This window comes from Camelus bactrianus, chromosome 21 (genome assembly GCF_048773025.1).
Source record: "Camelus bactrianus isolate YW-2024 breed Bactrian camel chromosome 21, ASM4877302v1, whole genome shotgun sequence".
NCBI lineage: Eukaryota > Metazoa > Chordata > Mammalia > Artiodactyla > Camelidae > Camelus > Camelus bactrianus.
In genome coordinates, this window is record NC_133559.1 from 19737682 (window position 1) to 19750778 (window position 13097).

Sequence of the window (13097 nt, forward strand, 5' to 3'; positions counted from 1 at the left end):
AGTAACCTTTACTGACGTTTGACCCTTGTAGTGTCTTTAATTCAACAGGTCTCTCCACTCTAGCTGGTGGGAACTTAATGATTCCCAGCCCCGTAAGCTCTGGGAAGCTTCTTTGGTTTAGATCTACCTGGAAGTTGCTTTTTGCCTAGCCATGTGGAGCTTTACCTTAGGCATACATGCTTTCAAAGACTCAAGGGGACTGCCTTGCACATTTGTAGAGCTCTGTGTATTCATAGCTCCCTATTGTCTAGTACAATATCCTGTAAATTCTAGCTGTCTTGGCCTGCTTGAAATCCAATCTGTGTCTCCTCAACTTGGCAGGACTACTGGGACCTCTTTGGAGTTTTCTTCCTTGCATGGTAGTCCAGAAATTACCTCCACATAGAAATGGAATTATTGTATGACTGACTTTGTTTTTCTTAAGTATCATAGTCCTGTACAACCTGTTGTTTTATGTCTGAAAACAATTGTTTGCATATTTTATCAGTTTTCTAGTTTACAGCAGAAAGGTACGTCTGAACCCTTACTCTTTTAAGCTAGAAACAGAAATTACTGAGCTCCTTCGCTGAACTGAAAATTCCTAGTGGATCTTTGTTGCTCAGAGCCTTTTCAGTCTTCTCTTCTCCAGTTTGAGTTACAAGAACAGTTCACTTTTTCAATTATTAAGAGACCCAAATCTCTAGCTTCTCTTTGGTTCTTTTTATTTTGGCTTGCAAAATGATAAATTTCTTTTGTGAACTCATCTCTTAAATACCTTGTTTAAAGAAGCAAGGAACAACCAAGACAAATGAACCTTCTGGCCCTTTTCTCCTTTCAGTAGGCACTTAGTCTGCCTTATAAGTTATCACATGAGGCAGGTTTACAAAGCACACAGCTATTGGCGGAACATGAATCTTCATTTTTCCAAGTTGCAATACTTGTTTCCTTGCTACCTAATCTTGCTAAGCCAGGTTTTCATTACAGCAGGTCTCTTCAAAGTACCACTGTTTGTACTGGTATACAGTAATAAATAGACTGAAACATGTAATGGTACAAGCAGTAGAAATATCTATCCGGAGTGAATTTTCAGGGTAGTGTGTGTTTCTTGTCTGTGACATTCAGATGCCCAGATACTCCCACTTTTCACTCATAGAGACTTACGGACTTACTATGGTTAGATCCATCAAGTGGAAGGTGGAAGAGCTGGCAGGAACACGTGTGGGAAGTTATGTAGACCAAGCCTAGAACATAGCACGTTACCCGCATTCCACTGGCTAGAACTCAGTTACAGGAAGGTTATAAGGGGGATTGTAACTCAGTTGTAAGGGATATTTGAATATATGGTTAAACTGTGTGCCAAGGAAGAAGAAGAAAATGGATTTAGTTTGGGGGGTGGAAAGCAGGGAGATTTAAGTATACGGCAGTCCCCACCTTATACATGGAGGATGCGATCCAAGAACCACAGTAGGTGCCTGAAACTGGAAAGTACTGAACTCTAGATATAACTATGTTTTTTTCTCTATACATACATATTCGTGGTGAGGTGTGACAGCAAAACTAGCATGAGTTTCTTTTTTCTTCATAATTTCACGAATAGAAGATTTATTCTTACCATTGGTTTTAGTAACCTTAGCATATGATTTTTTTTTTCTTTCCTTAGTAAGCAGAGAACTTTCACCTTTTCACTTAAAGGAAGTGCTCTACAGCTTCCCTATGGCATATCCAAGTTTCCGGCATCACTACTCCTGCGCTTTGTGACCCTTACTAAGTAAAATGAGGATTACTTGAACACAAGCATTAAGATACTGTGACAGTCAATCTGATAACCAAGAGGGCCACTCTGTAACTAATGGGAGAGATGTGCTGGGCAAAGGGATGACTCACGTCCAGGGTGATGGGGTGGGACAGTGGGAGATTTCATCACGTTACTTAGAATGGTGCTCAGTTTAAAACTTATAAATTGTTTATTTCTGGAATATTGCATTTAATATTTTTGGACCTCAGTTGACCTCGGGTAACTGAAACCATGGAAAGTGATACCGCAGATAAGATGGGGGTGGGCTACTGTATGTAGATTCTTTTTCTTTTGTTTCTTCATGTCTTAGTCTATTTTAGAGGATAGATTCTCAGTGAAGGAACCACTCTGTACCTAAATTTTCTTATCTTTGGAGTTATTCTTTTTCCTTTCCCTCCCTTATCTCCTTTCTCCCTTTGCCCTGTCTTTCTCCTCTCCCTTCTTTCCACAGGTTTTAAATCTTTCAAGTACTTTGCCAGATTCTGGGCATATATTGGTGAGCAAGATAGAGTCTTTGCTGCCATAGCAACAGTAATTTTTATGTTTTCCGTTATTTACTTAATATTTTCCTAGTATGACATGCGATATTACCTGATGACTTTGAAAATGAAAGCTGTGTTATTCAGAATTGTTGGAAGTAAAAAGAAAATGATGTTAATGGAAAACTTATAGGAAAAAACGATGAAACTATTTCCATTCATCGCTGATTGCTTTCAGAAATAAAATATTCCATAATCTTTGCCAAACAGAAAGAGCAACATTTACTTCAAACCATCTCCCCTGTCCCAAATCCCACCAAAACCCAAAACAACAACAACAAAAATACGTTAACTGAAGAGCATCTAATTTTCTCAGTCTGCTTTTAATTTTGCTGTGTACATGTTTACACTAACTCTTCATTGATTTTGTTTTCATTTCTGTTGTTTCAGTGTACACAGTGTTCCAGATTACTTTTCTGGCAACTGCTAATGTGGTTTGTGGCTTGGTTTTGTCTCATTTCTTAATTAGATGAAACAACATACTACTTATAATTTAGTTGCATATATAAACTGAAGAAATGGCAATATTCTGATAGGAAAGTCGCTGTGTTGACAACAAACCTAGGTAACATGGTAGAATGGCATCATTTTTTTTTTGGAATTCTTACTTCAATTCTTGTCTAAACCTAAGAAAAATAAATATGCTTTTCACTCATTTATTCATTTAATAAACATTTATTGAGTTCCCACTCTATGTTTGGCATCTATATGAATTGCTTGGAATATGTAGATTATATCTAGTCCTTATTCTTGAAGAGATCGTGACTTAGTGGGTGAGACAGGCAAATAAGCAGATTCCTAGTATCATATAAGAACTATGATTTCAGTGTACACAGAGAACTGTGAAGGCACAGAGAAGGGGTTCCAAACTTACGCTTGTGGGAGCCTGGTTAAGGACCTGCAGGAGAGGTCTGTTAGGTATTTTGAAGATTGAGTAGGAGTTGACCAAGAAAGGAAGAGAAGGGAAGGATATTTGGAGCTGAGGGGCATAGTGTTATGAAGGTGAAGAGGCAAGAATGTGTGATCACATGGAGAACTGCAGCTCATTGGATATGAGTGGAGTTTAGGGTTGGAGTAGAGTGGGCGTAGTGGTGAGAAACAAAATTGGTGAGCTCTCAACTTTCATTTATTGAGTGATTTTTATATACCAAGTACTTACCATGTGTTATGTTATTTAATTGTCTTTAATAGAGTTTATTTTGTAAAGAAATTTGTATAGGTTTGTAGAAAAACTTGAATAGAAGGTATAGCAAGTTCTCATGCATTTCTTGTCCCCACACACGCACAGCCTCCCCAACTATTAATATCCCCCACCAGATTGGTACATTTGTTACAACTGATGAACCTACATTGACACATCATTATCACTCAAAGTCCATAGTTGATGTTAGGGTTCACTCCTGGTGAATTATGTCATATTTTGTTTGCTAAATGAATATTTATGATTCTGAAATATTATTCACAACCTAGCCATGTGTTAAAATATGATTGAATTTCCTTTCTTGCATGATCCTGCTGTCTTTGAGGTTGGTAGTTGCCTCTCTTTTTGTTTGTTTGCATAGTCGTCTATATATCTATCACCAGTGCCTTCCCAACCTCCCTTAGAAAAGTCTGAACCTCTTAATACCTTTAAAAACATTAAGCTTTAGATATTCTTTCACTTTCTTTTTTTTTTTTTTTCTTGGTGGGTGAAGACATCTCTTCAATAGTATGTGTCCTCTTAGTCTAATAGGTATTGATGCTCTCCTGGCCTTATACTGGGATCTATACCATCCTGAAAATTCCCCTCTTCTTCTGGTTATATTGGATTTCCTGCTTCCTGGATTTCCTGTCTACTTTATTAGTTTGTTCCCATGTTTGGTAGACACATCCTTTAGCAGTTTCAAAAAAAAAAAAAAAAAAAAAAAAGGAGAAAGGGAATTAAAATATTTTGAAATTTTGCAAGTCTGAAAATATTTTTTTCTACTTTCACATATATTGATAGTTTAGATTTCTAGGCTAGAAATTTTTCTTCTCTCCGATTTTTGAAAATATTTCTTTACTGATTTTTAGTTTTCCAGTTTACTACTGGGAAGACTGATGCTGTAATGATTCCCAAAGCTTTTTTAAATGACTTTTTTAAACTTCTCTGGGAGCTTTTTAGGATGTTTTATTTGTTCCCAATGTTATGAAATTTTACGCTGCCATATTGTATGTGTGCATGTGTGTGTGTGTGTGTGTGTGTGTGTGTGTTTCATATTATATTGGGCACTGGATGGATTCATTCAACCCCTAAGTTCATTTTTCACTTTCCTCATCTGTGTAATTGAGAAATAATATACCTATTTCCTTTTATGACATTCTATTTTTGTTCCATAAATGCAATGACCTTTTTTCTCTGAAGATATTAATAAAAAATAATTTTTTTTCCTGTGCTTTGCATTATCCTTGTTTTCTGCAAGTTCTGTTTTATAATGTTTATTTGTTTTGGTCTCATTAGAGAATCTTCTTGGCTGTCCATTCATATCTAAAGGTGAAGTATTATTAGGTGATTGGATGCTCTGTGCAGGTGTGCTTGATTTATTGAGTGATAGACTTCACCGTAGGATGAGTTACTGGGCTGTTTTAATTGGTGTTCTTCTCAATATCAATATATATGTTTTTCTCCTGGAATAGTTAATTTCTCCAAATCATTGTTCCAATCACTTGGCGGGTTAAAATCTGCTGGCCATCTCTTGAAGTCAAATTAGGGAACTGAACTGGGCAGGGGTGGGGGTCCTGTATTCACTATGTAGAATTTTATTTAATCGCCCTCTTTTAATGCCTGATTCCCTCAAACTGAGCCAGCTATCCATGAGTTCCGAGCATGTCCTAGTACAATCTTTCTGGAGAGTAAACCTGCGCTGTTCTGCTAGGATGGACCAGGGCAGCTCCTAACTTTGTTATCCATGGAAATCTGACTGCTTCCATCCAGTGCTTCTATTTTCAGCTTCAGCTGCTACTACCTCTGTTCATTGTTTTCAGAGCTGTTTGTCCCTTGAGTCTTGAATCTTATTGAAATGCTGTGATGTGCATTACTCAGCTTCTGGGCTTCTCCTCTTGTTGGCTTTCTTAGATGCAGTTTTCCTCTTTCTCTGGTCTGTTAAGTTAGTTAGCAGTCATTCTGCTGGGTTTCTAGTTTCAAACATTTTCTGCATTCCTATCCCATTTTTTCAACCTTCTTTGTTTAAGCCTTTTAAATTTTAAAAACTTTTTTACTGTGAGAAGCAGTATATTGGTTAAAAACGTTGGACTCTGGGACCAGCCTGCCCAGATCTACCTCTTGTATGACCTTGGAAAAGTTATTTAATCTCTCTCTGCCTTATTTTCCTAATCTTAAAAAAATAGTAGTTAGAGTACTATTCAGGATTAAATCATTTAAGACATGTAAAGCACTCAAAACCATAGCTGGCTTAATAGTCATTATTTTAGAGTGGTTTCTGGTAATAGATAAAGGCTTGTGTTCAATTAACCATGTTTAATTGAAAATCCAAAGAAATTCACTTAAAAAGATGAATCACTTGGCAAATACTGTTCATTTTTATCTAACGATGGAAGCAAAGTATAAATATAGTATCTGATATGCTACATAAAATACTTAGGTTTTTACATTATTTTATTACTGAAAAGAACCTTGGAGATCATGATTTCCAACTCTTTATTTTACAGATGAGAGAAAACTGAGACCCAGAGAGTTAAGTGACTTGCCTTGAGACTAGAATCCAAGCCTCAGAATTCCTGGTTCAGTCTTCTTTCCATTAAATCATATTTCCTTTTCTAAGGAACAGTGAATGCTGTGAGACTTGCAGATTTATTTTTGGTGATGATGCTATTCTGTACCTTATTTTCTTTTTTCTATTTTTTTTTTAACCCCAAGTGCTCAGAACTGGAGTAATAATAAGCTTTGGTTTATAACACACCCTCATCATCGGTCCATGTGTAGTCTATTTGTTTGTTTTAATAATGTAATACATAAAAATTAAAACATCCATGTTGTGTGCAATCCCTGAGAGGGAGATTTAAATGTATAATTTCCATGTATTTATTTTGGTGAAATAAACAACAAGATCCTACTGTATAGCACAGGGAACTATATTCAGTATCCTGAAATAAACCATAATGGAAAGAAAGGAAAAAGAAATTAAATGAAAATCTAGAGCTTTGCCAAAAATATGTTCTCATACTTAACTATTAAAAAAAAAAAAAGCATTTTGGTGTTACAGCTATTTGTTGTTTCTTTCCTGAGTCAAAGGTCACCTTATAGATGGGTGGTTTTCCAACTCTCTACCTTATCCCATTGAAATTCACCAGACTGGGGTAGTAGTGGATTAGAAAGGAAAACAAAGCAAGATGGAGAGGAACAGGAAAAGGACCAGGAATATGAGTGCTTTGCAATGAGCACTGAGACATACATGTCTCCAGAATTTGTTAGTCTTCTACAAATTGTATAATGTGAGGTTTGTTTGTGATGCAGGCCTAAGAACCATTGGAGTCATCACCAAACTGGATCTTATGGATGAAGGAACGGATGCCAGGGATGTTCTAGAGAACAAGCTGCTACCGCTTCGCAGGGGTAATGTACTGTGTCCTACACAGGACTTCCTTTGATGTGGAGAGAAACAACTGGGAGACTAATGGGAGGCTGGGTTTTAGTGCCTCCACAGTGATGAGGAGTGGATTTATAATTAGTTTTACACTTTATGGATTGTTGTTTCCAAATGGTGTATTAAAAATGATCCAAAGGGAGAACTATTCCTTAAAATAATAGGAATGAGAAAACAGAAAAAGGAAGGGATTTGAAGGGAAGGATAATATTCATCATACAGGGCATAAATGAATATTGCTTTGTCTTAAGTCTGACTTACTTACTTGCCCGCTATATGACAAGAATACTAAGAGATACACTCTATTTAACTACACAGCTCTTTTAAGGGAAAAAGACATTATTTTGTTAAAATGCTAAAAAAAAATCAGCATTAGCCAGATCAGCAAGCCTTTGTTAAATACTAATATCTAAAATTGAGTTTTGTAATGAGATTCATTCTTCAGACTCTAAAATAATTTTGCTTTTCTTACTTAGCTTCTTTGAGAGCTTTAAAACGTCCCCAGAACAAGAAACCCAAAGTGTCCCAAGCTCCATAGGTGTGTGTTTTACTTTAGGTTACGTGGGAGTGGTAAACAGAAGCCAGAAGGACATAGAGGGGAAGAAGGATATAAAGGCTGCCATGTTGGCAGAAAGGAAGTTTTTCCTCTCACACCCAGCGTACAGACACATTGCTGATCGGATGGGGACCCCACACCTGCAGAAGGTCCTTAATCAGGTAAAAATATTTTTTTTCAAGCAACAAGAACAATTATAAGATATGTAAATGATTATTTGAATTCATAGTTCTTATTTTTATACTCATTTTTTCTAAAATAAGACATTAGCTTAAATGATAGAAATTAAAAGGATGAACGTGACTACTTAGATCCACACTATTACTATTCTAAATAACCAGAATCCACCTTATTATTATTGAAAAAACAGTATGCAAGGCAGAAATACACATTTATTTAGGAACAATGAACAGGGGTATACATTTTAGCACACATTTACTCAACATGTAGTTATCATAAGAAATTAAACTTGTGTATCTGAGAAGCTGGTCTCTGGGGATCTGTTTTTGAAATAACAATTTGTAATGGTTAGATTAGATTTTCTGTTAAAATTTCTGTATGGTTTTGTGTAGGATTGATTTGTCCTTAATTTGCAACCTTAAAAATAAGTCCTCAGAAGCAATCACTGATCTTAACTCATCTAAGAAAGAAGCTTTACCAGATATGATCTCTTTCCCAATAGCAGACAGACCTGGGCTCTCTGCCTCCCCTCATTCTATGCACATACACATTTCTTCCAGAAAACTTCAGTATTATTCTTACATGGTCCCATATTTTTCTGCTCCTAATTGACTTAAATGTCATTGTCATTGCATGAGGGCCCCCAGCCTGACTCAAATGGTGAGCAGCTTTTCTCACAAAAAGTACACTTTAACTTGGATCTACAAACTTAGTCAAGCAGTTACGGAATAGTCTGGTTGTTTCCTCCTAGTAGAGGCTAACACAGTAGTAGACTGCTTGTCACATTATACCCGAACCAGTGAGGCAAAATAATCAAAGTTTTAAAAAATGAATATCTATTTCAAGTGACATAACACAGAGTAATGTAAAATCTGTACTTTTAAATTGAGGGTAAATGAGTATTTGGAAGCCAAGAAGCAATGATATGGTTGTGTCATTTAAAAAGTATGAACATATTTTGGAGAAGAAACACTAGTTTGTCATGCAAGAATCATGATATTCTATCACTATATTTATCACTGGTAAAACTCTTTTTAAGTTTAGTGCTTTCATGCCTGTATAGGCCTAAGAAAAATACAAATAAAGTGAAAAAAAAGCCTTAGGGAAAAATCACTAAAATGATTAGGAAGATAAAAGTAGAAATAAATTAGGTTGTGAATACTGGGAAAGTAGAAAGGATATGATTGGCCATTTGGTTACTACAGGTGACCCCTAAATTATGACATAACTGGATTCTGGCTGACTGAAAATTGAATAAATGTTTTATTGACTGTCTTTCATTTCCTGGATAATCACTTTCTCTTTATTGCTTTAAGGGTCTTCACACTGTGTTTGAAATTAGAGTAATTTTATTGCTGATTTAATGTGCACCAACACCTCTGACCCTGAGGCAGTGTTACTGTGGCAAAAGCTGGAAAAACATGACATTTTTGAGGAATTGAAAGCAATGTCCTTATGGCTGGAGGGCAGAGAATGAGCGAATGAGCCGTAAGAGAAAAGTTCGGAGATACAGGCTGTGGCTGGATCCTGTAGTGTTTGTAGGCCAAATTAAGGATTTTGGCTCTTATCCTAAGAGCAGTGGTGGGGGGGCAGTCATTTAAAGACTTTCAGTAGGGAAATAACACAGTCATATCTGTGGATTAAAAAAGGTGATGGTGGTTGCAGATAGGAAGATCAAGAGTAGACGTGAGAAAACCACATAGGAATCAAAATGAGAAATGATGGTTGCTTGGTCTAGATTAGCACCAGTGGAGATGAAGAAAAGCAAATTTCAGAAACGTTTAGGAACATTAAGAACTTGGTGGTAGATTAGCTTCAGTGGATGATGGGGAGATGAAGTCAAGAATAACTCCCAGTTTCCCAGATTGTTACGAAGTCAGAAAGAAGGAGAACCCAGAAGGGAATACGAGGTACTTAATTTCAGACATGCAGAGGGTGAAGTGTTATTGATGCTTCTAAGAGGAGAAGTCAGGCAGGTGGTCTAGTACATACGCCCGCAGCAAAGGTAACAGGTCAGTAGATAGCCACAGGTGTTCGAATATTCATTGAAACCATGGATGGAATAAGACTATCTTATAAAAGAACATATAGTGAGCAAAGGAGAGATGTGGGACTCAGATTTGAGGAATATCAGTATTTACAGGCCTGGTGGAGGAGGACAGCTTGGCAAAGGAGATGGAGAAGGTTACATTCAGAAAGGTTAGGAGAAAAGTGAGAGCAGCAGGCGGTCATGAAAACCAAGGAAAGAAGTGTTTTATAAGGCCAAGAGTGGTCCACAGTTCTGCTTTGCTATTGAGATATTTGAGACACAACTGATGGAAACGAAGTATTTTGATTATTGATCACTCACAAGGCAGTCAGGTGGCTACTGGTTTCTTGTGGTTTCTGTTACTCATGTTTAGGGGTTTGTGTCTTGTGACATTTTTTTTTAGAAGGCAGTCTTCTCCATTCTTTGGTTTTCTGCTTCAGAGCCGTAATAACAACACATGCCAGGCAAATAACATAGTAAGTCATAACTGTGGGTGAGGGTGTAATATAGGTATGAACTATTGACAATGAAATAACTCTAGATTTATTGAATAAATATATTCAGATAACCTCAGATAAACATAAAAACAATCAAAAAGAGTTTCTTCAGTCAGTCTGGGTCTGTTTATTCCTCTTATTTTTAATTTATTCTTTTTCCTGCCTTTCTATGAAATTTATATTCTCTTTCTCTTGATTCCATGTTTATTCCTTAAGCAAGTCAAGAAGGTTATCTTTTTTTTTTCCTTTTAATCCAGACTTTTTCTTAATTGCATTGTAATAGAAAGGGCATCAGGTAGACAGCTAACCATTCTGGGTTTATATCCCCTTTGTTCATAATTAATCGTGTGCTCTTATATAATCTCTTAGAGAATTTTTTATCAGTCCGAGCTTGATGTGTCCAGCGGATGATCTCGGTGGAAATGCCAAGCAGATGGTTAGATAGAGATACCAGCAGCAGAGAGAGCTTTCCCTTGCTAGGCATGGGGCTTTTTATGTGCCACCTGTTGAAGGCGTAAGCCAGTGACTAACCACAGTTGGCCTGGGGGCCTAAGGGTGAAGGCAGGAGGAGACTCTTGCCTGAGCTACAGAATGGAGGGGACATTGACAGCTGACAAGTACCTCTGAGTGCCACCATTTGGTCCTGAGAACTCAGGCAGCACCTGTAATTCTCCACTTGCTTCATTTGTGCCATGTGCTAATTCCTTTGACAAGGCAGCTGATGGGATAAATCAATCCAGCTAAGGTGTTATTGGCAGCTTCATTACTAAGATTAGCTGCCTTTTAACAGGATATCCCAGACATAAAGAAATAGCCGAAGCGAGTGATTCTAACTGAAGGAATTTTGAGCTTCGCCATAGGGCAGTAGAGGAGAGGGTTGGGGCTTCTTTTGACTATCTGCCTACATAGTCAGTCTCAGATGGGTGTATGACTTTTAAGGTTTTGAATGATTAGGAAAACCGTGAAGGCCAATTTTTGTCTCCTGAGGTTATCTCCAGTCTGTTATATGCATGTATGATTTTTTTTTTTATAGCAACTTACCAACCACATTCGAGATACCCTGCCCAACTTCAGGAACAAACTTCAGGGACAGTTGCTGTCCATAGAACACGAAGTAGAAGCCTACAAAAACTTCAAGCCAGAAGACCCCACCAGGAAGACCAAAGCATTGCTGCAGTGAGTCACCTTTCCCTCCCCTTGCTCGGCATTTTTGACTAATTTGCTTTTTCCTTAGTCTGTTTGTTGTGGTGTTTTCTAGGTTACATAGAAGCAGCAAGTAAAGTGTATGAGGCTTTGTATATGTTATACAGTGAGCCTTGAATCATTGTTTTCTTAGAATAATTGTTGATCTTAACTCCGTTTTTACAGACTTAACCAATTGCCCATCCCGATGCCCAATTTCATTGTGTTTTTATGATTAGATCCAGAAAATGAGCAAAACCAATAGTGATAACTCAGCAGGGCTTTTTGCCCTTTGTCTTTAGATGTGGGCTGAGCTCCTGTTGGAAATGTCATCTGTGTTGTACAGCTGTTTCTACTGGTGTCCCTTGTACTTATTATCTTTTTGTTTCATTCATTTCATGTCTTCTGCCTGTGAGAAGTTTTCAGGGCAGTGAGAACCAAGGATTTAATTTTAAAAGTACTGGCAATCAGAGCACATTTAAATTTCCTTTTCCTTTTTGGTAATGATTTTAATGTAGCCATTTGAGAACACAAATATGAAAACTGCCAAGTATCTTTTTACTCCTTCATGATCTTCTCTTCTATCTTTGGGTGACTAGATTTATCCCTGAGGGGTCTTGGGTTGGGATAGCAGAGTTGTTGGAGAATTGCCAGCCCCCTGTCTGTGTCTTTTACCCTCATTTCTTCCTTCAGCCCCTCAGCTTCATCTCTCCTTTTATCCCTGTGCTGCAACTTGCCTCAGGTCCCTCTCCACCAGAAGACCCCTGCTGACCAGCTTACATTCCAGGACATCTGAAGTCCATCCCTAAATATGCTGCTTGCCACTTCTTCTGGCCCCTTTGTCCCTCTGCAGTCTTGTAATCAAAATCCCCTTAATCTGGCATTTGAAATGCACAACATAATTCTTTTTCTTTATGGGGAGATTTCTAAATGTTCACGTTATTTAAATAACATATTAAGTGCATCATCTTATATTCCTCCATTTTTAAAAAGTATAAGATCATATGGAGGAAAGAAAAAAAATTGGATTCAACTCTTTCCTAATTTATCTTTTCTCTTTATTCTTGGCTTTGGTGAGGCTCCGATAAAAACTCTCCAAGTTACAGAGAAAGGAAGCTATTTCTGTTTAGGTCCTCAATCATCATCTCACCCTCGAACTGAAACTATTCTCTTTGCAAAGACTGGGTCTTGCCTCTTTGACTTATTGGACTCAGATTTCACAAGTTTCCACAGCTAGATTCTTCCCTTGTACGGGGCCAATGCAGTTCCTTCTTTCCTTCTTTCCTTTCTTCCTTTTTTCCTTCCTTCCTCCTTGCCTTGCTCTCATCTCTGTGTATTCTACTGATATCTGGCTCTGTGCTGTCTACTGAGGATTCAACAGTGAATAAGATTTTTACCCTGAAGAAGAGGCTATAGTAGAGCAGGGGAAACAGACATATTAGCAACTAACTGTGTTAAAATCTGATAAATGCTACATTTCTGGTAAGTATAAAATGTTAAGGAAGCCCAGGTGAAAAGCAGTTACATGCGAGGAAGGGTGTGAGTTCACAGAGAAGAAGATACTTGAATGAGACCCTGAAGTATGGGAGGAGTGTGTCAGGTGGAAGGAGGAAGTCAAGTGAATTGTGTGAACTTTCATGTGGGTCAGGAGGCTAGGGTGTAGGATACGGGGGAAGGGCTGGCTGGAGGTCAGTTTCCCAATGTTTCATACCTTTCTA

At 37.6% G+C, this 13097-nt stretch overlaps 1 protein-coding gene across 5 annotated transcripts in view; it reads left to right on the forward strand.

Annotated features, from left to right (window-relative positions):
* DNM3 (dynamin 3) overlaps positions 1-13097 on the forward strand; it is a 459598-nt gene that overhangs the window by 125619 nt on the left and 320882 nt on the right. For all 5 annotated transcript variants that reach the window (XM_074349798.1, XM_074349800.1, XM_074349799.1 and 2 more), the window contains exons 5-7: positions 6806-6904; positions 7492-7652; positions 11231-11373. In XM_074349798.1, the coding sequence (XP_074205899.1) occupies positions 6806-6904; positions 7492-7652; positions 11231-11373 (403 nt within the window). The remainder of the gene's footprint in view (positions 1-6805; positions 6905-7491; positions 7653-11230; positions 11374-13097) is intronic.